This window comes from Microcaecilia unicolor, chromosome 5 (genome assembly GCF_901765095.1).
Source record: "Microcaecilia unicolor chromosome 5, aMicUni1.1, whole genome shotgun sequence".
Taxonomy (NCBI): Eukaryota; Metazoa; Chordata; class Amphibia; order Gymnophiona; family Siphonopidae; genus Microcaecilia; species Microcaecilia unicolor.
The window spans coordinates 161726394-161749885 of NC_044035.1; the positions used below are offsets into that span (position 1 = coordinate 161726394).

At 48.4% G+C, this 23492-nt stretch overlaps 1 protein-coding gene across 1 annotated transcript in view; it reads right to left on the reverse strand.

Moving 5' to 3' along the window:
* SGPL1 (sphingosine-1-phosphate lyase 1) overlaps positions 1 to 23492 on the reverse strand; it is a 332112-nt gene that overhangs the window by 204088 nt on the left and 104532 nt on the right. The window contains exon 4 of the mRNA XM_030203525.1: positions 3039 to 3118. Coding sequence (XP_030059385.1) covers positions 3039 to 3118 — 80 coding nt within the window. The remainder of the gene's footprint in view (positions 1 to 3038; positions 3119 to 23492) is intronic.

The window sequence follows — 23492 nt, forward strand, 5'->3', positions numbered from 1 at the left end:
ATCCCAGACCTTCCTGCCCGGATGGCACGGGCTCGACCGCATTGGCGCTGAGAAGGGCGGAGAGTTCCTCTGCAAGTACCTGCTTGTGTTGGAAGCTGTAAGACTGAGCTCCCGGTGGACAATTTGGAGGGTTTGAGGCCAAATTGAGGGTGTATCCTTGCCGGACTATTTGAAGAACCCACTGATCGGAGGTTATGAGAGGCCACCTTTGGTGAAAAACTTTCAACCTCCCTCCGACCGGCAGATCGCCCGGCACTGACACTTGGATGTCGGCTATGCTCTGCTGGAGCCAGTCAAAAGCTCGTCCCTTGCTTTTGCTGGGGAGCCGAGGGGCCTTGCTGAGGCGCACGCTGCTGATGAGAGCGAGCGCGCTGGGGCTTAGCCTGGGCCGCAGGCTGTCGAGAAGGAGGATTGTACCTATGCTTGCCAGAAGAGTAGGGAACAGTCTTCCTTCCCCCATAAAAACGTCTACCTGTGGAGGTAGAAGCTGAAGGCTGCCGGCGGGAGAACTTGTCGAAAGCGGTATCCCGCTGCTGCAGCTGCTCTACCACCTGTTCGACCTTCTCTCCAAAAATATTATCTGCACGGCAAGGCGAGTCCGCAATCCGCTGCTGGATCCTATTCTCCAGGTCGGAGGCACGCAGCCATGAGAGTCTGCGCATCACCACACCTTGAGCAGCGGCCCTGGACGCAATATCAAAGGTGTCATACACCCCTCTGGCCAGGAATTTTGTGCACGCCTTCAGCTGCCTGACCACCTCCTGAAATGGCTTGGCTTGCTCAGGGGGGAGCTTGTGCACCAAGCCCGCCAACTGCCGCACATTGTTCCGCATGTGTATGCTCGTGTAGAGCTGGTAAGACTGAATTTTGGCCACGAGCATAGAGGAATGGTAGGCCTTCCTCCCAAAGGAGTCTAAGGTTCTAGAGTCTTTGCCCGGGGGCGCCGAAGCATGCTCTCTAGAACTCTTAGCCTTCTTTAGGGCCAAATCCACAACTCCAGAGTCGTGAGGCAACTGAGTGCGCATCAGCTCTGGGTCCCCATGGATCCGGTACTGGGACTCGATCTTCTTGGGAATGTGGGGATTACTTAAAGGCTTGGTCCAGTTCGCCAGCAATGTCTTTTTTAGGACATGATGCATGGGTACTGTGGACGCTTCCTTAGGTGGAGAAGGATAGTCGAGGAGCTCAAACATTTCAGCCCTGGGCTCGTCCTCCACAACCACCGGGAAGGGGATGGCCGTAGACATCTCCCGGACAAAGGCCGCGAAAGACAGACTCTCGGGAGGAGAAAGCTGCCTTTCAGGGGAGGGAGTGGGATCAGAAGGAAGGCCATCAGACTCCTCGTCAGAGAAATATCTGATGTCCTCCTCCTCCTCCTCCCACGAGGCCTCACCATCGGTATCAGACACAAGTTCACGAACCTGTGTCTGAAGCCGTGCCCGGCTCGACTCCGTGGAACCACGGCCACGGTAGGAGCGTCGAGAGGTAGACTCCCTCGCCCGCACCGGCGAAGCTCCCTCCGCCAACGTCGTCAGGGAGCTTTCCTGGGAGGCGACCGCAGTCGGTACCGATGTCGGAGACCTCACCCCGGGCAAGGGGCCAGCCGGCGCCTCACTCGACGGTACCGGTGGCGCAAGCACCCCCGGTACTGGAGGGGAAGGGCGCAACAGCTCTCCCAGGATCTCTGGGAGAACGGCCCGGAGACTCTCGTGCAGGGCGGCTGTGGAGAAAGACATGGAAGCCGATGCAGGAGTCGAAGTCAGAGTCTGTTCCGGGCGTGGAGGCTGTTCCGGGCTGTCCAAGGTGGAGCGCATCGACACCTCCTGAACAGAGGGTGAGCGGTCCTCCCGGTGCCGATGCCTGCTGGGTGCCGACTCCCTCAGCGACCCAGAGCTCTCGGTACCGACGCGGGAAGGAGACCGGTGTCGATGCTTCTTTGACTTTTTCAAACGAAGCATGTCACCGGAGCTTCCCGGTACCGACGAGGAGGATGTAGAATCCAGCCGTCGCTTCCTCGGGGCCGAGGCCGAAGAAGGTCAGTCTTGGGGGGGCTGTACCGCAGGAGCCCTCAGGGTAGGGGGAGACCCACCCGAAGGCTCACCGCCACCAGCAGGGGAATGGACAGCCCTCACCTGCACTCCAGACGAAGCACCACCGTCCAACGACATCAGCACTAGTGGAGGTCCCGGTACCACCGACGCAGCCTTCCGATGTCTCGGCCCCGACGATGCAGAGGGTCGATGCCTCGATACACTCGCGGCCGAGGGCGGAGGTCTTGACGCTGTCAACGTCGACGCACTCGATACTCCCGGTGCCGACCAAGAGCCCGAGAACAAAACGTTCCACTGGGCCAATCTCGCTACCTGAGTCCTTTTCTGTAAAAGGGCGCAAAGACTACAGGCCTGCGAGCGGTGCCCAGCCCCCAGACACTGAAGACACGACGCGTGCCTATCAGTGAGCGAGATTACCTGGGCGCACTGGGTGCACTTGTTGAAGCCGCTGGGAGACTTCGATGACATGGGCGGAAAAATCACGCCGGCGAAATCAAAACTCGTAATTGCGGTAAGGCACCAAAAAGAGGGGGAGAAAAAAACTCGACCCGAGGCCTCAAAGGGGCCTACCCCGAAAACGAAAGAAAACTTATCGGGGCCAAAAACTAGAAATACGGGGAAGGGAAAAAGACCGTAAGGTCCTTCTCCGAAATCCCTTTTTTTTTTTTTTTAAGAGCGAAAAAGTCAAAAGACGCGCGAGGGTCAACTTAAGGGGCGCGAACGGCGCAAACACGACCGTACCGAGCGCGGACAAAAGAAGACTGACGAACACGAGCCGGTTCGGGCGGGAAGACGGCCGCGCATGCGCGGAGCGCATGGGCGCGCGAGGACTAGCAAAGGCCTTTGCTAGTGAAGTTTCCGATTGGAGGGGCTGCCGTGGACGTCACCCATCAGTGAGAACAAGCAGCCTGCTTGTCCTCGGAGAAAGAATTGTTTAGACACATGTATACTAGGGCTATACCAGTTACTGGACAATGTGTTGTTTACCTTCACAAACAGCTCAGTAAGTCTTTCTTCTCCACTGTATACAGCTCCAGAAACCTTCCCATTATCCCACTGCACCTCTCCTGAAAACAAAACCAGGAGTTAGTAAAATTCTCCCAAGACTCTGCAAGCAAACAGCTGACTAAACAGTCAATGTTATGTAATTCAGGAATATTTAATGATCCTAACGAGTAGAGAAGGTTAGAAAACATATACAAAGCAATGGTTTCAATTGATAATAAATGCAGTGCCAGTTTCATTGAGTGGATAAAAAGCTTCTCTTTCTGCAAGCAAAACTGTGGTCAGAGAGGAAGTAGGAGTTGACAAGCAGGGGTAATGTTAGTGGGGGTCTTTTACTAAAGGTTAGCTCGAGTTATGTGCAGCAGGTCCCATTTTATTCCTATAGGCCCTGCTGCAGATAACTCGAGCTAATCTTTAGTAAAAGACACCCAGTATGTCTCTGTTTCCAATACTATTTTCTTCCTGCTGTAATTACTGCTATGGGCATCTGCAAGCAAACTATTTTATTATCACCAAAATAAATTTCTTAAGCTTAATTCACACAATTTTAGAAGTCAGAAAAAAACATTTCACTACAGCTTTGGCAAATTAGAATAACCACATCCTATGTAAGAAATAAAAAAAAAAACAGCTCAGAGGGTGTTCATGCATTGTGGGAAGCCATATAAAGCCCCTCTATGGGGCTGATGCAATAAATTCTGTGCTTCTGTGACCACCCAATGGTAAAAAAGTTATGCACATGAGCAAACTGAATGAACATTTATGCTAGCATCAGAGCACAGCTTATTTAAATGGTAATAAAGCTATTAAACCCATATGCAGCCTAAAAGCTAAGTGAATGCTTTTCTGTCAGGGATTTAATGCCAGGTCTAAGGAGAATTAAAGTTGGCTTGTGCTTTGGTGATTGGCATTAATGTTTTTTTTCTATTTTGTTTTTTTTCTATTTGTTCTTTATGAAAATATGAAAGATGTACAAGTTTTTTTCTTAGTTTGTGGAAATGCATGCATTAAAAAAATATTTAAAAAAACAACCACCAGGGGATGAGAAGTTGAGGGAGAGGTGCTGCAGGTAACAGTAAAAGAACTGGACTGCACATCTATGTGCAGAACAGCATTCCAGCTCATGTGCACTAATGGTTCTAGGTCTGTTCCCACCTAGCGAATGCTACATACCTGTAGAAGGTATTCTCCGAGGACAGCAGGCTGATTGTTCTCACTGATGGGTGACGTCCTCGGCAGCCCCTCCAATCGGAATCTTCCTAGCAAAGTCCTTTGCTAGCTCTCGCGCGGCCGTCTTCCCGCCCGAAACCGGCTCGAGCCGGCCAGTCCAGTATGTAGCAAGACAATACACTTCAAGGGAAGACACAACTCCAAAGGGGAGGCGGGCGGGTTTGTGAGAACAATCAGCCTGCTGTCCTCGGAGAATACCTTCTACAGGTATGTAGCATTCGCTTTCTCCGAGGACAAGCAGGCTGCTTGTTCTCACTGATGGGGTATCCCTAGCCCCCAGGCTCACTCAAAACAACAACCATGGTCAATAGGACCTCGCAACGGCGAGGACATAACTGAGATTGACCTAAAAAATTTACCAACTAACTGAGAGTGCAGCCTGGAACAGAACAAACAGGGCCCTCGGGGGGTGGAGTTGGATCCTAAAGCCCAAACAGGTTCTGAAGAACTGACTGCCCGAACCGACTGTCGCGTCGGGTATCCTGCTGCAGGCAGTAATGAGATGTGAATGTGTGGACAGATGACCACGTCGCAGCTTTGCAAATTTCTTCAATGGAGGCTGACTTCAAGTGGGCTACCGACGCAGCCATGGCTCTAACATTATGAGCCGTGACATGACCCTCAAAAGCCAGCCCCGCCTGGGCGTAAGTGAAGGAAATGCAATCTGCTAGCCAATTGGATATGGTGCGTTTCCCTACAGCCACTCCCCTCCTATTGGGATCAAAAGAAACAAACAATTGGGCGGACTGTCTGTGGGGCTGTGTCCGCTCCAGGTAGAAGGCCAATGCTCTCTTGCAGTCCAAAGTGTGCAGCTGACGTTCAGCAGGGCAGGAATGAGGACGGGGAAAGAATGTTGGCAAGACAATTGACTGGTTCAGATGGAACTCCGACACAACCTTTGGCAAGAACTTAGGGTGAGTGCGGAGGACTACTCTGTTGTGATGAAATTTGGTGTAAGGGGCCTGGGCTACCAGGGCCTGAAGCTCACTGACTCTACGAGCTGAAGTAACTGCCACCAAGAAAATGACCTTCCAGGTCAAGTACTTCAGATGGCAGGAGTTCAGTGGCTCAAAAGGAGGTTTCATCAGCTGGGTGAGAACGACATTGAGATCCCATGACACTGTAGGAGGCTTGACAGGGGGCTTTGACAAAAGCAAACCTCTCATGAATCGAACAACTAAAGGCTGTCCTGAGATCGGCTTACCTTCCACATGGTAATGGTAAGCACTGATTGCACTAAGGTGAACCCTTACAGAGTTGGTCTTGAGACCAGACTCAGACAAGTGCAGAAGGTATTCAAGCAGGGTCTGTGTAGGACAAGAGCGAGGAGCTAGGGCCTTGCTGTCACACCAGACGGCAAACCTCCTCCACAGAAAGAAGTAACTCCTCTTAGTGGAATCTTTCCTGGAAGCAAGCAAGACGCGGGAGACACCCTCTGACAGACCCAAAGAGGCAAAGTCTACGCTCTCAACATCCAGGCCGTGAGAGCCAGGGACCGGAGGCTGGGATGCAGAAGAGCCCCTTCGTTCTGCGTGATGAGGGTCGGAAAACACTCCAATCTCCACGGTTCTTCGGAGGATAACTCCAGAAGAAGAGGGAACCAGATCTGACGCGGCCAAAAAGGAGCAATCAGAATCATGGTGCCTCGGTCTTGTTTGAGTTTCAACAAAGTCTTCCCCACCAGAGGAATGGGAGGATAAGCATACAGCAGGCCTTCCCCCCAATCCAGGAGGAAGGCATCCGATGCCAGTCTGCCGTTGGCCTGAAGCCTGGAACAGAACTGAGGGACTTTGTGGTTCACTCGAGATGCGAAGAGATCCACCAAGGGGGTGCCCCACGCTTGGAAGATCTGGCGCATCACTCGGGAGTTGAGCGACCACTCGTGAGGTTGCATAATCCTGCTCAACCTGTCGGCCAGACTGTTGTTTACGCCTGCCAGATATGTGGCTTGGAGCACCATGCCTTGACGGCGAGCCCAGAGCCACATGCTGACGGCTTCCTGACACAGGGGGCGAGATCCGGTGCCCCCCTGCTTGTTGACATAGTACATGGCAACCTGGTTGTCTGTCTGAATTTGGATAATTTGGTGGGACAGCCGATCTCTGAAAGCCTTCAGAGCGTTCCAGATCGCTCGCAACTCCAGGAGATTGATCTGTAGACCGCGTTCCTGGAGGGACCAGCTTCCTTGGGTGTGAAGCCCATCGACATGAGCTCCCCATCCCAGGAGAGACGCATCCGTTGTCAGCACTTTTTGTGGCTGAGGAATTTGGAAAGGACGTCCCAGAGTCAAATTGGACCAGATTGTCCACCAATAGAGGGATTCGAGAAAACTCGTGGACAGGTGGATCACGTCTTCTAGACCCCCAGCAGCCTGATACCACTGGGAGGCTAGGGTCCATTGAGCAGATCTCATGTGAAGACGGTCCATGGGAGTCACATGAACTGTGGAGGCCATGTGGCCCAGCAATCTCAACATCTGCCGAGCTGTGATCTGCTGGGACGCTCGCACCCGCGAAACGAGGGACAACAAGTTGTTGGCCCTCGCCTCTGGGAGATAGGCGCGAGCCGTCCGAGAATCCAGCAGAGCTCCTATGAATTCGAGTTTCTGTACTGGGAGAAGATGGGACTTTGGGTAATTTATCACAAACCCCAGTAGCTCCAGGAGGCGAATAGTCATCTGCATGGACTGCAGGGCTCCTGCCTCGGATGTGTTCTTCACCAGCCAATCGTCGAGATATGGGAACACATGCACCCCCAGCCTGCGAAGTGCCGCTGCTACTACAGCTAGGCACTTTGTGAACACCCTGGGCGCAGAGGCGAGCCCAAAGGGTAGCACACAGTACTGGAAGTGGCGTGTGCCCAACTGAAATCGCAGATACTGTCTGTGAGCTGGCAGTATCGGGATGTGTGTGTAGGCATCCTTTAAGTCCAGAGAGCATAGCCAATCGTTTTGCTGAATCATGGGGAGAAGGGTGCCCAGGGAAAGCATCCTGAACTTTTCTTTTACGAGATATTTGTTCAGGGCCCTTAGGTCTAGGATGGGACGCATCCCCCCTGTTTTCTTTTCCACAAGGAAGTACCTGGAATAGAATCCCAGCCCTTCTTGCCCGCATTGGCGCTGAGAAGGGCGGAGAGTTCCTCTGCAAGTACCTGCTTGTGCTGGAAGCTGTAAGACTGAGCTCCCGGTGGACAATTTGGAGGTTTGGAGGCCAAATTGAGGGTGTATCCTTGCCGGACTATTTGCAAAACCCACTGATCGGAGGTTATGAGAGGCCACCTTTGGTGAAAAGCTTTCAACCTCCCTCCGACTGGCAGGTCGCCCGACACTGACACTTGGATGTCGGCTATGCTCTGCTGGAGCCAGTCAAAAGCTCGCCCCTTGCTTTTGCTGGGGAGCCGCGGGGCCTTGCTGAGGCGCACGCTGCTGACGAGAGCGAGCACGCTGGGGCTTAGCCTGGGCCGCAGGCTGTCGGGAAGGAGGATTGTACCTACGCTTACCAGAAGTATAGGGAACAGTCTTCCTTCCCCCGAAAAATCGTCTACCTGTAGAGGTAGAAGCTGAAGGCTGCCGGCGGGAGAACTTGTCGAATGCGGTGTCCCGCTGGTGGAGAGACTCTACCACCTGCTCGACTTTTTCTCCAAAAATGTTGTCCGCACGGCAAGGCGAGTCCGCAATCCGCTGCTGGATTCTATTCTCCAGGTCGGCGGCACGCAGCCATGAGAGCCTGCGCATCACCACACCTTGAGCAGCGGCCCTGGACGCAACATCAAAAGTGTCATAAACTCCTCTGGCCAGGAATTTTCTGCACGCCTTCAGCTGCCTGACCACCTCCTGAAAAGGCTTGGCTTGCTCAGGGGGAAGAGCATCAACCAAGCCCGCCAACTGCCGCACATTATTCCGCATGTGTATGCTCGTGTAGAGCTGGTAAGACTGAATTTTGGCCACGAGCATAGAGGAATGGTAGGCCTTCCTCCCAAAGGAGTCTAAGGTTCTAGAGTCTTTGCCCGGGGGCGCCGAAGCATGCTCCCTAGAACTCTTAGCCTTCTTTAGGGCCAGATCCAGAACTCCAGAGTCGTGAGGCAACTGAGTGCGCATCAGCTCTGGGTCCCCATGGATCCGGTACTGGGACTCAATCTTCTTGGGGATGTGGGGATTAGTTAAAGGCTTGGTCCAGTTCGCCAGCAATGTCTTTTTGAGGACATGATGCAGGGGAACAGTGGACGCTTCCTTAGGTGGAGAAGGATAGTCCAGGAGCTGAAACATTTCAGCCCTGGGCTCGTCCTCCACAACCACCGGGAAGGGGATGGCCATAGACATCTCCCGGACAAAGGAAGCAAAAGACAGACTCTCGGGAGGAGAAAGCTGTCTTTCAGGAGAGGGAGTGGGATCAGAAGGTAGACCCTCAGACTCCTCGTCAGAGAAATATCTGGGGTCTTCCTCTTCCTCCCACGAGGCCTCACCCTCGGTGTCAGACACAAGTTCACGGACCTGCGTCTGCAACCGTGCCCGGCTCGACTCCGCTGAGCCACGTCCACGATGGGGGCGTCGAGAGGTAGACTCCCTCGCCCGCATCGGCGAAGCTCCCTCCGCCGACGTAGTCGGGGAGCCCTCCTGGGAGGTGGCCGCAGTCGGCACCGCACGCGGTACCGACGTCGGGGACCTCACCCCGGGCGATGGGCCAGCCGGCGCCACGCTCGACGGTACCGGAGGCGCAAGCACCGCCGGTACCGGAGGGGTAGGGCGCAACAGCTCTCCCAGAATCTCTGGGAGAACGGCCCGGAGGCTCTCGTTCAGAGCGGCTGCAGAGAAAGGCATGGAGGTCGATGCAGGCGTCGACGTCGGAACCTGTTCCGGGCGTGGAGGCTGTTCCGGGCTGTCCAGAGTGGAGCGCATCGACACCTCCTGAACAGAGGGTGAGCGGTCCTCTCGGTGCCGATGCCTGCTGGGTGCCGACTCCCTCGGCGACCCAGAGCTCTCGGTGCCGACGCTTCTTCGACTTCTTCCGAAGCATGTCACCGGAGCTCCCCGGCACCGACGAGGAGGACGTAGAATCCAGCCGTCGCTTCCTCGGGGCCGAGGCCGAAGGAGGTCGGTCTCGGGGGGGCTGTACCGCAGGAGCCCTCAGGGTAGGAGGAGACCCACCCGAGGGCTCACCGCCACCAGCAGGGGAATGGACAGCCCTCACCTGCACTCCACTCGATGCACCACCGTCCGACGACATCAGGAGACGAGGTCCCGGTACCACCGACGTCGATGCAGCTATCCGATGTCTCGGCGCCGATGCAGAGGGCCGATGCCTCGATGCACTCGATGCACTGGCAGCCAAGGAAGAAGGTCTGGACGCTGATGACGTCGATGCACACGATGACCCCGGTGCCGACGAAGAGCCCGAGAACAAAACGTTCCACTGGGCCAATCTCGCTACTTGAGTCCGCCTTTGTAAAAGGGAACACAGACTACAGTTCTGGGGACGGTGCTCGGCCCCCAGACACTGAAGACACGAAGAGTGCCTATCAGTGAGCGAGATTACCCGGGCGCACTGGGTGCACTTCTTGAAGCCGCTGGAAGGCTTCGATGTCATGGGCGGAAAAATCACGCCGGCGAAGTCAAAATCCGAAATGACGAATTCGGAGCACCAAAACTTTAAGGGAGAAAAATCTCGACCGAGGCCGAAAAGAGGCCTACCCCGACAACGAAAGAAAACTTACCGGGGCAAAAACTGGAGATACGGGAAGGGGCAAACGAAACCCAAGGGGGTTTCCGGAGCACTTTCCGAATGAAAAGAAACTTTTTCTAAGCAAAAACACGTCGATTAAACACCGGACGCGCGAGGTCGACTCTCCGGGGCTCAACACGGCAAAAACACAGCCGTACCGAGTGCGGACGAAAGAAGACTGGCCGGCTCGAGCCGGTTTCGGGCGGGAAGACGGCCGCGCATGCGCGGTGCGCGCGGGCGCGCGAGAGCTAGCAAAGGACTTTGCTAGGAAGATTCCGATTGGAGGGGCTGCCGAGGACGTCATCCATCAGTGAGAACAAGCAGCCTGCTTGTCCTCGGAGAAAGGAGAATTACCACTGAACCAATTCCCACCCATAACTCAAAAAATGCAAAACACACTAGGACAATTAACCTCCTTCCATTTCCAGATCATTGCCCCCCCCCCCCCCCCCCCCACCACACACACATTACCTCTCAGACGCCATACCACACCAAAAAATTGTTTTTAAATAAACTTATACCACTCTCCATCACACCCAAAAAAAATTCACTAACTTTTTCAATTCCCCGACACATATCAAGTCCCACAAGAAACCAAACCTTCAAAACAAGCTTTTATAACACAATCCTGCTGCCTGTCAGTGATGTAAAGTATCATCACTGCCTGATTTTACCAGCAGCAACTCAAAGAGCTTTACTTCTTTTCCTCTTGATGTTGCACAATCCCACGCCACACAACGCAACATTGCTTATGGGAGTTCAGACAGAAAAAAAAAAAAAAAGTGACCCGTGTACTGCGTTTATGCTATTCACTTTGTACCAAAATAAAGAAAAATATCATAGAATAAGTTTAAAGGAATCAGAGAGTTAGAAGTGGTTTTTATTCTTACCAGCACAGCTTCAGATATCAGTTTGAAAGTCTTGGGAAAATATCACATGTACAGAATCTCAGTTAGAAAAATATCATCACATGAACAGAATCTAATATCAATAGCTTAGGTAATAATAATAAGCAATCAGACTAATTTGATAAGGAACAGTTGTAAGGAGAACAAAGAAAATGAGAGAGATAGATCAGCACATGTTAACTGAAAGTATGGAGAGAGAGAGAGAGAGAGAGAGAGAGAGAGAGAAACAGAGAGATCACAGGTGTTTCCTGAGACCAGGCTTTCTTAGAGAGAGAGATAGGTCACATGTTATCTGAAAACATGTAGAGATCAGCACAAGTTATCTGGAAGTATATAGAGAGAGAGAGAAACAGAGAGATCACAGGTGTTTCCTGAGACCAGGCTTTCTTAGAGAGAGAGAGATAGGTCACATGTTATCTGAAAACATGTAGGGATCAGCACATGTTATCTGAAAGAGAGAGAGAAATGGCAGGAAATATATCAGGGGTTCAAGCAGGAAAGGTTCAAGCAGGAAATATATCAGTGGTTCTGAAGTGAGATAAAATATAAAGAGAGGATAGTTCTGTTATAAAGAAATAGTTCTTACCAGAAGCAATGCAGAAATAAAGAAGGGAAAATATATTTCCTGGAGAATAGCCAATTAGCAAGGATGCCCTGAATCAGGACAGAGAAAAGTCTCCTGGAAAATATGGCTAATTCTGAAGATTTCTTTGTGTGCAGGTATTCTTATAGAAAAAGTGATGTCGTCACCTCTCCCCCCTCCTACACCAATCGAAGGTAGCTTAGGTGTCCTGCCAACACCCTATTGGTACATTTGACCTTGACCATCTTGTAACTGAAGAAAAGATGTGTATTCCAGATACTGGGCTGCCATAGTAACAAAAGCCAGGGATGTCTGCATTCCTGTCTATGGCTACCAGCAGTGACTAGCAGCCAGGTACAGAAAAGACAGAGGGGGGATGGGAGGCAGTACAGCATAGGTAAAGTAGAACATCTTTTTACACCCGTTACTACAACACTGATGAAAAAAAGAACTAGATCCCGGTAAGAAAAAAAAAAGCTTTGAGGGGAAATAGATGGGAAGGAATAGTTCCAGGGAGTGGAAATTGGTCAGACGGGAATAGCCCTAGGTGGGAATTGGTAGGTGGGAACTGTCTGGTGAGAACTCACCGGATACCGCATTAATATAGCTGCTGCCAACGCAGACTTATGTGCACATGCTTTTGGTGTGCATATTATGTGGTTACTGTATTGCCATGCAAAATAATTTTCTTTATGTATACACTAGGAAACTGTGTGCTGAGCTTTAGTGCACAGTTCTAATGCCAGGTTTTCTACATTGGTTCCTATGTGGGGTTTTAGAAAGGAACCAACTCTGAATCGCATAGTACATTATTAGTTTCTTTAACTATTGTGTAATGTTCATTATCTCCTTCCCAATGTGTAATCCCTCTTCTGATGCAACTGGCATCTGGAACTGTTTCACCAAAGGGCCACAAGTCAAAACCACTTGTTCATGCTTCAGTTGTCACACTGCCCAATTTAAATTTGGTCAAAGGTACATGCAAGGCCTACTCTTGTTGGTTTCAATGTCAGAAAAGAAACTAAAAATATTTGTGGTGGAAAGTACTTTAAATTTTTATATTGAGGCAGCTTGGGCAAAGAAGTCATATTTGTTAATTCTATTTTAACTTTTCAGTCCTGTAAAGTGGAGGAATGCCATCTGGTTTTAATTACTCAAATGTCTAACTTTTGCTAGACTAAGAGGTTAGAAAGGTCAGTGAGAAATGAAACTTTCTTTGTCTCTTTTTGAGTGATGGACTGTTCATAGGTATTATTTACCACATCTGGATAATCTCGAGGGGATCAGCAAGCAAGGCATATTGCAGGCAGTTTAAAAAGGATTAGATTGAACGTTGTTTAGAAGAAGATAGTTTAGATATTCTTGATGATTTAGATTTTGTCTTATAAGGAATTCTGATTTCTGCTTATTCTAGAATATGTTTTATTCTGTGTAATTAGTAAGTTCTATTTCTATGTAGAATATCTTTTAAATCCAGTGGCTGACTTTTCGAGGTCATCATCTGGTTTGAATTATCCACAGTCCTAGCGAGTTCTGTGTAGGAAGCTAATAGGTGAAAGAGGTCAGGGAAAGTCTTGATTAATTATAGCTAAGTGAAGGACTGGTTTTCTGAAAGTAATAATAAATGTAGGACTGACCCCTTAGCCCCTCAATGAACCTAAGTTATGAAGTTGATTGGGAAACTGATTATGTGAGAAATAATAAAATGCAAGAGATAGGTGCCACAATGTCTAGTGTGAGAGGCCCCAGGTCATAGGTCAGTTTGGGAAATATCTCAAACCTATGTAACTGATATTTTTAAGTAATGTGTAAGTAATAATTAGTTCAAGGCAGGGTAATCAATCTATTCTTTACCATCTGGTGAGAAGGGGGGGCTAGAGAGGTGTAGGACCCTATATAACTGAGAGCAGAGAAGAGAGACAACAGAAGGAGAGAAGGACAGACAGGAGACGCAGGGTCCAGAGAGCTGAGAAAGAGAAGAAGAGACCTAGAGCTGATGTCCTACTTTGTTTGCTGGCAAATAAAGAAGACTTCTCTCTCATTCTGGTGTGTGGTGTTTGACTCCTGAAGTACCACAGATTCTGCTAACAATAGTGGTAATTCCTGCAACAATATTAATGTATTCAGATCATTCAACCTCAAACTGTGAAGGCTCACATTTATCCTAACGCTTATCCTATTTATCCTACAGCATAAAATTGACAGTTGTGATCAATCAGTTATATCAGTGATCAGTTGTATCTCTCATTCTGGAATGGCGATTGCCATGACGGAACAATGTAAGCCACATTGAGCCTGCAAATAGGTGGGAAAATGTGGGGTACAAATGTAATAAATAAATAAATAAAAATATAATAAAACACACCTCCAACGTTCTGAAGCGGAGAAAGTGAAGCCTTCAAGCCTTGAAGCATTCCTGCAACGTTCCGGAACTACGTGTTGTCAATTGAGGAGATGGAGCCTTACAGAGCACATGAATGCTTCAAGGCTTGAAGGCTTCACTTTCTCGGCTTCAGAACGTTGGAGGTGCGTTTTATTATATAGGACTAGTATAAAAGGCCCGTTTCGGTAAGCAATGAAACGGGCGCTAGCAAGGTAATCCCCCCCCCCTGCAGCGTCCCTCCTGTCTCCCCTGCCCCCCCTGCAGCCACCCATCTGGTCTCAGGACCCCCTTCCCCACCAACCCTCCTCTGCCCCTGCAGCCACGCATGTGCAGCGGCCCTCCTCTCTCTCCTGCAGCCACCCATGTCCAGCGACTCTCCTCTCCCCCTGGCCCCCCCTGCAGACACCCATGTCCAACGACCCTCCTCTCCCCTGCCCCCCTGCAGCCACCCATGTCCAACGACCCTCCTCTCCTTTCCCCTTGCCCCCCTGCAGCCACCCATGTCCAACGACCCTCCTCTCCCCTTGCCCCCCCTGCAGCCACCCATGTCCAGTGACCCTCCTCTCCCCCTGCCCCCCCCCTGCAGTGTCCCTTCTGTCTCCCCTGCTCTACCCTGCAGCCACCCATCTGGTCTCAGGACCCCCTCCCCACCTCCCTCTTCCCTGTCCCCCCCCCGCAGCCATCCATGTCCAGCGACCCTCCTCTCCCCCTGCAGCCACCCATGTCCAGCGACCCTCCCCTCCCCCTGCCCCCCTCCAGCCACCCATGTCCAGCGACCCTCCCCTCCCCCCCTCAGCGCATCACCCAAACCCCTACCCCCCCCGGCACATCACCCAAGCCCCTCCCCCCCCCCCCCTCAGGCACATCAACCCCCTCGCCACCCGCAGCCGCCAATACTAACGCTGTCTGGCCGCTGCTGCCTCTCCTGTTGAGCAGCACCGGCCGGTACAAAAAGGAAAAAGCCAAAAAAAAAAGATTTTAAACCTGAAACACGGCTCCGTAGACAGCCATCTGGCATTGGCTGTCATCTCTGTAGACGCTCCTCCTCTCCCCTCTGAGGTCGCTGCACTCCTCCGGGGTCTTCCTGCAAGAGCAGTGATGTGGAGGGGAGAGGAGGAGTGGCTGCAGTGACGACAGCCAATGCCAGATGGCTGTCTACGGAGCCGCGTTTCAGGTTAAAAATCTTTTTTTGGCTTTTTTCTTTTTGTACCGGCCGCTGCTGCTCCACAGGAGAAGCAGCAGCGGCCGGACAGCATTAGTATTGGCGGCTGTGGGTGGCGAGGGAGTTGATGTGCCCGAGAGGGGGGTAGGGGCTTGGGTGCTGCGTCGAGGAGAATCGCTGGGTGGCTGGAGGGGGGGCAGGGGATAAAGTAGAATCGCTGGGTGGCTGAAGGGGGAGCAGAGGAGAGACACTCGCACCCAGCAGTCTCAATCTCTGTCACACACAAACACACTCGTACATTCACTCTCTCTCTCACACAGTCAATCTCACACATACTCTCTCAAACATACACACTCCGAGGAAAACCTTGCTAGCGCCCGTTTCATTTGTGTCAGAAACAGGCCTGTTTTACTAGTATACAAATAAAGTGGTGTGGTAGCCATATTAGACCACTTTTTAAGGGTAATAAGTAGAAATTTAATTCTGGCATTTATAACCTGTTTAATCAAGTTCAAGGTAGACGACAAATCTCATATTATACGCAGGTACTTTCTCCATCCCTAGAGGGCTCACAATCTTGGTTTTTGTACCCGAGGCAAGAGAGGATTAAGTGACTTGCCCAGGGTCACAAGGAACAGCAGTGGGAATTGAACCCAGGATGCCAGGATCAAAGCCCACTGCACTAACCGTTAGCTCACTTCTATCGTGAAATGTTCATTTTTTAAAACTTGTATATGGTAATAAATAGAAATAAAACAAAACAAAGAAAGTAAAAGGACACCTTTTTTATTGGACTAACAATATATTTTTCAATTAGTTTACAAAGGTAACCCTTCTTCAGATTTCTGAATTTCTGATCTGAAGAAGGGTTACCTTTGACAGGTAATCAAACAGTGGCCAATCCAGGACACAAGTACCTGGCAAGATACCAAAAGGAGTAAATTTTATGCTGCTTATTCCAGGTATAAACAATGGATTTTCCCCAAGCCCATCCCTAGCAGCTTATGGACTTTTCTTGTCAAAACCCTCCAATTTGTTTTAAAATTTACTAAGTAGTTTCATTGCACCTAGTCTTTTTATTTTTAGAAAGAGTAAATAAATGATTCACATCTACCTGTTTCACTCCACTAGGTATTTTATAAACCTCTATCATATCTCCCCCTCAGTCATCTCTTCCCCAAGATGGAGCCCTGTCCTATTCAGCCTTTCCTCATAGGAAGTCATCCCATCCCATTTATCATTTTCGTCACCCTTCTTGGTACCTTTTCTAATTCAGCTATATCTTTTTTTTTAGATGCAGTGATCAGAATTGCACACAATATTCGAGGTGCAGAGCGATACAGATCTACTATAACAAAACTCACCCTCAACGTTCTGAAGACAACGATCTGAAGTCACTCAGTCACTCCCTGAAGGGTTCATGGATTCATGGTGGTGAAGCCACAACACTGACCATGTCTCTCTGCCCCGCCCTCGCATGACGGACCAATCAGAAAAAACACTCTCAACATTCTGAAACACAAAGGACCATCACAACACCGTTCCCAGGCAACACTAGGCAATGTAAGACGAACCAATCAGAGGAAACTACTTGACAATAAGGGAGGAGCATTCCCCAGCAGAATGGCTCATTATCTGTGCAGCACGGAGAGCACAGAACCACCGCTGGAACGAGAGAAGAATATTCCTGCTGTGGGTATGTGCAAAAATAGACCGGGGGGGGGGGGGGGGGAATTTTTTAAATGCCTAATGCCAGTACTGAAGAGTGCCTGAGGGCCTATAGCACAGACTATATTTGGGATCGCTTGACATGGAGTCAGAGGAGCCAGAAAACAACGTGCCCGTCACCATCTGGGACGTTGGCGAACAGGACAAGCTGCGGCCCAGCTGGAAGGATTACCCGCGACCCAGCCAGCAGCAAACAGCGACCAAGGACAGCACAGCACATCCCCCAACCCCCAAGCAAAAAACAAAACAAGACACACAGCAACAACCTGCACACACACCGCACCCTCACACACTCACACAAAATAACTCTGTGACACATACACACACAAAAAAAAACCACATGCTAGCGCCCGTTTCATTGGTTTCGGAAACGGGCCTTTTTTACTAGTGTATAATATTTTCAGTTTTGTTCTCCATTCTTTCCTAATAATTCCTAACGTTCTATTTTCTTTCTTAGCTGCTGCTGCACACTGAGCAGAGGGTTTCAATATATCAACGATAACACCTAAATCAATTTCCTGGGTAGTGACTTCTAAATATGGAACCTTGCAGCATATAGCTATAATTTGGGTTCCTCTTCCCTACATGCATCACTTTGCACTTGCTCACATTAAATATCTGCCATTTGGATGCCCAGTTTCCCAGTGTCATAAGGTCCTCTTGCAACTTTTCACAATCCTCTTGTGATTTAACAACTTTGAATAACTTTGAGGTCTTTTAACTAAGGTGTGGTATAAAGTGGCCCCAGCATACCCTTACACAATTCTTTCCCACAAGGGACATACCCAAGAGGAAGCAGTACCACCCAGTTTAGATGCTGAAAAGGCATTTGACAAGGTGAATAAGGATTATATACTCTCGGCCATGGAGAAATCATGGGTTAGGGGAGACCTTTTTAAAATGGGTTAGGATGATAATCCCAAGGCTCAGTTAATGATCAATGGGCATCTCACAATAGTTTTCTCACTTCAGTGGTGCACAAGGCAGGGCTATCTTCTTTCCCTCCTACTTTTCATCTACACCTTAGAACCACTGATAATGAAAACATGGGAATAGCAGGATATTCATGGAATTAGACTGGGGAGATGCAGAGCAAAAAAAAAAAATCCCTTTGTTCACATATGACGTTACTCTTTCTGGGATGCCCTTTTCAAGACATTCTAGCTCTTATGAACTTAATACAAAATTTTGGGCATTATATAGACTGAAAATGAATTTTGACGAGACAGAGGCTCTGAGAATAGGTCGAGGTAATTTCCCACTCAAATGGGCCATCAAAAAGCCTAAAATACTTGGGAATTTATTTAAGCAGGGATGTGGCAACATTATATAAATTGAGTATCAACCATTGTACAGTATGAGAAAGAAAAAAAAACTTTGTGATTGGTGGAAAAACTTCTGTCACCCTTGGGAGCATAAAGCCCGCTCTCTCTCAACACCCTCCAATTCTGTACTGCCCTGTCTATTGTCTCCGTCTCTCCTCTATTCTGCACCTTTTGTTTCCTCCCTCCCGTTGTCACCTCTAGTGGCCCACAGGAATAAACAAACACCAAATATGTGCAGGACTGTTGCTCTCTGCACGTCACTGCTGCTGCTTCCTCTGCCTGCCATCTCCTCTGAACTTCCTCTTTCAGAGGAGGCAGGATCGGCAGAGAACATCAGTCCATGCGTCTCTGGTATTTATTTATTCCTGTGGGCCACTGGAGGTGGCAACGGGAGGGAGGAAATATAAGGTGCAGCATGGCAGCCAGCAGAGGAGAGATGGGGCGATGCTGAATGGTGCAAGTGGGAAGAGAGACACAGGCAATGCTAGATGGTATGGGTGGAGAGGAGATGCTGGATGGCAGGGAGGAAGAGAGGAAAGAATTAGTGAAAGACAGAAAAATAAGAATAAGGCAAATGAGAGGGCCACGATAAGGGAAAAAATATGGAGAGCTTCACGTAGACTAGATAATAACAATGAATTAAATTGGGATGGACAGACACAAGAAAAAATAGAAGAAAGCTGAAAAGAACAGATCAGTATTGGAGATGGATGTAGTGGAGGAGGTGAAAGAACAGAATAATAATAAAAAAAAATGGACAGTAGATCCTTGGATAGAGTTAAAATAAAACAGGAAAGTAGTAACCAGACTCTGGGACCAACAGTTAGAAAAGTTAGATGGCCAGACAACAAAATGTAGAAAAAAATAATTTTAATTTTAAAATTAGGATGAAGTAATGCAGTAGCTGTGTTAGTCCACTTTAAAAGTTAATAAAAATAAAAGAAAAAATGCTAAATAAGGTGATACCTTTTTATTAAACTAAATACATTTTTAACTAGTTTTCTAGCTTTTCCACCTCCTTCAGATCAGGACAGTATACTGCTTTTGTTGTATACTAACCTGACATAAGAAAGGAGGTCTGGCCTTCAAAAGCTTGTCAAAACATTTATTAAAAGTTAGTCCAATAAAAAGATAGCCTTACTGCTAAGTTGGAATGCAGTGATTGGAATATGTCAGTTTTTTTTTAATTATATAACAAAACAGTGGGTAAAAAACCAGGAGTTCCAGAGTAAAGATGAACCAAACTTTATTAATCAGTATATTGACTCGACACAACGTTGTGTTTCAGCCAAATGGCCTACATCAGGAGTCTAAATACTTGAGAACAATAATGATGATCCAGAATTAGCAATGTTGTAAAATACAGTCTGTATTGTAGTGGTCTTTAAAAAGACCTTTGTTCTGAAGCGTGAGCCAGATCTCTCGCATGAGTGTCTGGGCTCACGCTTCAGAACAAAGGTCTTTTTAAAGACCACTACAATACAGACTGTATTTTACAACATTGCTAATTCTGGATCATCATTATCGTTCTCAAGTATTTAGACTCCTGATGTAGGCCATTTGACCGAAACACAACATTGTGTCGAGTCAATATACTGATTAATAAAGTTTGGTTCATTTTTACTCTGGAACTCCTGGTTTTTTACCCACTGTTTTGTTATATTGTGACTATCCGTGGGATTTCGTTGAGTTCTCCACATTTGTGGATTCTCTACTAGTTTTTTTAAATTTACATCTGCTGTATTTGCCCTGTACAAGGAGACATGAATCACTGTTTCTATTTATTTGGTGTTACAGTGTATGCAGAGTTTAATTTATCTCTCTATATTTCTATTTTTAGCTAGTGGTTACTTATTCTATATTCGATGACGGTCTACCTCTGGTGTGTAGCCAGACCTCTGTTTTTTTTTTTTTTTTTTGAGGAGGGGACCCTGAGCAGGGCACAAAATTTTTCTCCACCTCCCCTGCCACCCCCCACATATCTGAGGTGAAAAGATCCTCAAACCCAGACAGCAGAAGCCCTGCTCTAGCCGAAGGCTGGCATTTGATGGTGCTTTTCCTGGGCTGCCATGCAAGGCCCCTCACCCCTGCGCATCAAGATTTCACAAAACTGAGCTTACACGGGAGAAGCCTGCTCCCTGTGCATGTTCAGTTTTCACAAATGTGCAGGGTAAGCCTCCCTCGCAAATGCTCAGTTTCTCAAAACACAAGCATGTGGGGGGGGGGGGGCGTGGTGTTGGTCCAGGAAAAGCGCCACCAACTGCCAGGCTTTGGCTGGATGAGAGCTTCCATTGGCAGGGCTTGGGGATTCCCACCAGCCAAAGTAGCAGTCAGCGCCTCAATTTGGGCAGGGGCAGGCCCCTCCCATGGCTATGCCACTGGTCAACCTGTGTTCATGTGTGAAAAAGGCCAGGAATGTCTGTGTAGGAATGATCTGAACTAATCCAGCAGTTTTCTCAACAGGCATACTGATTTTTTTTTTTTTTTTTTTACTGTCCTCTGTAATGTTTACAGTGCTGCCTTTCCTAGGTAGGCCCTTGTTAAGCAATTCTACCACAAGTCCTGAGTGACTTTTGTAGGGTTTTGTATTACTTCATAGTATGCCTGGGACTGGATTTTGGATTTGAATTTAACTCATGCCTTTTCCAATTTAGCTCAAGGTAAGTTACAATCAGCTACAATACATATGTTCTTATCTCTGGAGGGTTGATAAGCCCTCAAGGAGTAGCAGTGAAATTTGAACCCTGGCTTCCATGGCTTTCAGTCCACTATTCTAAGCATTAGGTACAGCTAGTACAGAAAAGCATATTCAAAATATGTTTGGTAATTCAACAATAAAACAAAGGCCAACAGATCTGAGGCCTGATGGTCATTTGGAAATCTACCAAAAAGCAGAAAGACAAATAATTTTATGATTGCCATTAAGCACAAGATTTCTGTTACAGAGTTGCTGAACACCACTGTACACCACTGTTCATACGGTTAACAGGAAGATGCTAGTTTGGAAGGCAGGTGTTGAAGTACCTGCGTATATTTCCAGAATAGTGCAAATATTGTTCTTTTAACATACTGTATTATTTTGGTGCATTATTTTGACTTTTTGGACATAATTCCTGGAGTGTATTCAGTGTGCATAATACAATCAGCAATAGAGGAGCTGGGCTGGAGTCAGCTTGTGCAGCTGCACCTTTAGCCACACAGTGAAGGAATCCTTCCTTGTTGTGTTAAACAGTGCCCCACTATCCCTCCACTGCCGAAACAAGTGTTGCCCCTCCACCGTAAGGGTTTTGTATTTTTAACTTACTTCATTCCATTCCACCTCTACCCTTTAAACTTACCCTAGACACACCCCACTTTGAGGGCCATAGGTGGCAGGTGACCAATGAATCTGTTGTTTGGAGAGGTTAAACTATTGAAGCGCATCATTTTGGCTAAAAAGTAAGTATTCTATGATGATTTCTATGGAAAAGGAAGAACGCCCATATAAGCCTGGCTCAACTATAGATATGGGCCATGAAAGGTTGCGCGTGTATGCATGATCTATTGCACATACAGCAAGGGGAATTTCCATCCTTTCAACAAGTGTAAGTGGTCATTGCCAAATGGACATTTATTGCACTATTTGAAAGTCTGAAAAAAACAACAAATCAGCCAATATGCAAAGGCTAAGGAGGAACTAGCAGAAAAACATGATGCCTAACAATGTGAGTCACAGAAAACAGCAAGTCTAACATTATTTCACTATATTACAACATAAAGAGAAAAACAGTTTGCATGTTAGAAAAAGAGATGAGATTTTGGCACACTCCTGCCAAAATCTAATAAGCTATCCATCTGGTATGGGGATGGGCAACAAGGCAGAGGGAAAGCACCATGATGGGCTAGCTGTCCAGTGTCCAAGGAAACAAAGGGGCAGACGATCTGCAAGCTCCAAGATGGAAAATATACAAAGCAGATCGTTGATGGATAAAAATGATTTTAATAATAAATTAGAATATGCATACAATAGCATTTTTATCCATCAACGATCTGCTTTGTATATTTTCCAACCTAGCTGTCCAGTGGACAGAGGACGTGTGCTAGAAGATGACAGTACAAGACTTAACCAACACTTGGAAGGAAGGGAAACGCCTACTTATGTATACTTGTAGTAAACATTGTTTATAATCTTGTATATTATCTATATTACTCGGGCCAAGGGGATACAAATAAGATCTTGGATAGATGATGAAACAAAAGCAACTGATGTAGGATGTGGATAGCAAAGAAGTTGTAGGCTAAATTTCGAAGATAGCACCCATCGGCTATAAATGAATGAAGCTTAGGGGTTTGAATGTACTCAACTGCTTGTCCCTATGGGTGTGTGTGTGGCGGGGGGGGGGGGGGGGGGGGAGTGTGTGATTGTTGGTGGTTAAGAGTGAAGTTTTTATGTGGGTAAGGAAAAATAAATTGATGGAAAAACACTACACACGGGGGTCACGTGATGGCTGGATCCTGAGCAGACGTGCCTTGGCTGCTCTCCTCGCCATAGCTAGAAAAACTGCTATATAACTGCTTCACACCCCGGTTCAGAAATCTGTGTGCCTACCTGAAACATCGAGGAACATCCCAGGTGTTGATTGCCCAGCTGCAGAGGTGTTTTAAGGGGATATTCTGGGCATGCCAGCTCGGACCCCGCGAACACAAAGAATCCGCGGAGCGCATCATGTTGCCAAAATGACGTCCGGAGTAACTTCTGCAGGGGAGAATCAGCAGCAGACCCCACCAGTGATTGCATTACAAGAAGCTGCAATTAAGGAAATAATGAAACATATGGCGGCAGTGCTGGATGACAACCTGTCAGCCCTTCACGCTTTTATGGACGATATGAAAGAAAATCTAGTAGCGCAGGGCAATCGTATACAGCACACAGAGGAACGAATATCCCGCCAGGAGGATTTGGTGAGTGGAGTGAATTCCCAGATGGCTGCGCTTGAGAAACGTTGTAAAATCTTAGAAGAGAAAGTAGAAGATCAAGAAAACCGGAGCAGAGGAAATAACATCAGGCTGGTAGGGGTCCCAGAAAGTGTAAAGGAAAAGGAACTGTGGGACCTAGTAGAGTAGTGGCTACCCAGAGAGTTGGGACTGGAGGTTGATGGCCAGAGGCTCCGGGCTGAGCGGGTGCTTCGCGTGGGTGTCTTTAAGGAGCAGAACAGCAAGCCACGACCGGTAATCGCCTGCATCTTTAACTACGCTGAGAAGGCTCAGCTAATGGCCAAGTATCGGCAGCAAAGGAATGTGGTCCATAACGGCACAAGCATCCTGATATTTCAGGATTTTTCACCGAGAGTGTCGGAGATGAGGAAACGACTCTCACCGTATTGTTCCCAGCTATTCAACAAAGGAGTCAAGTTTTCGCTG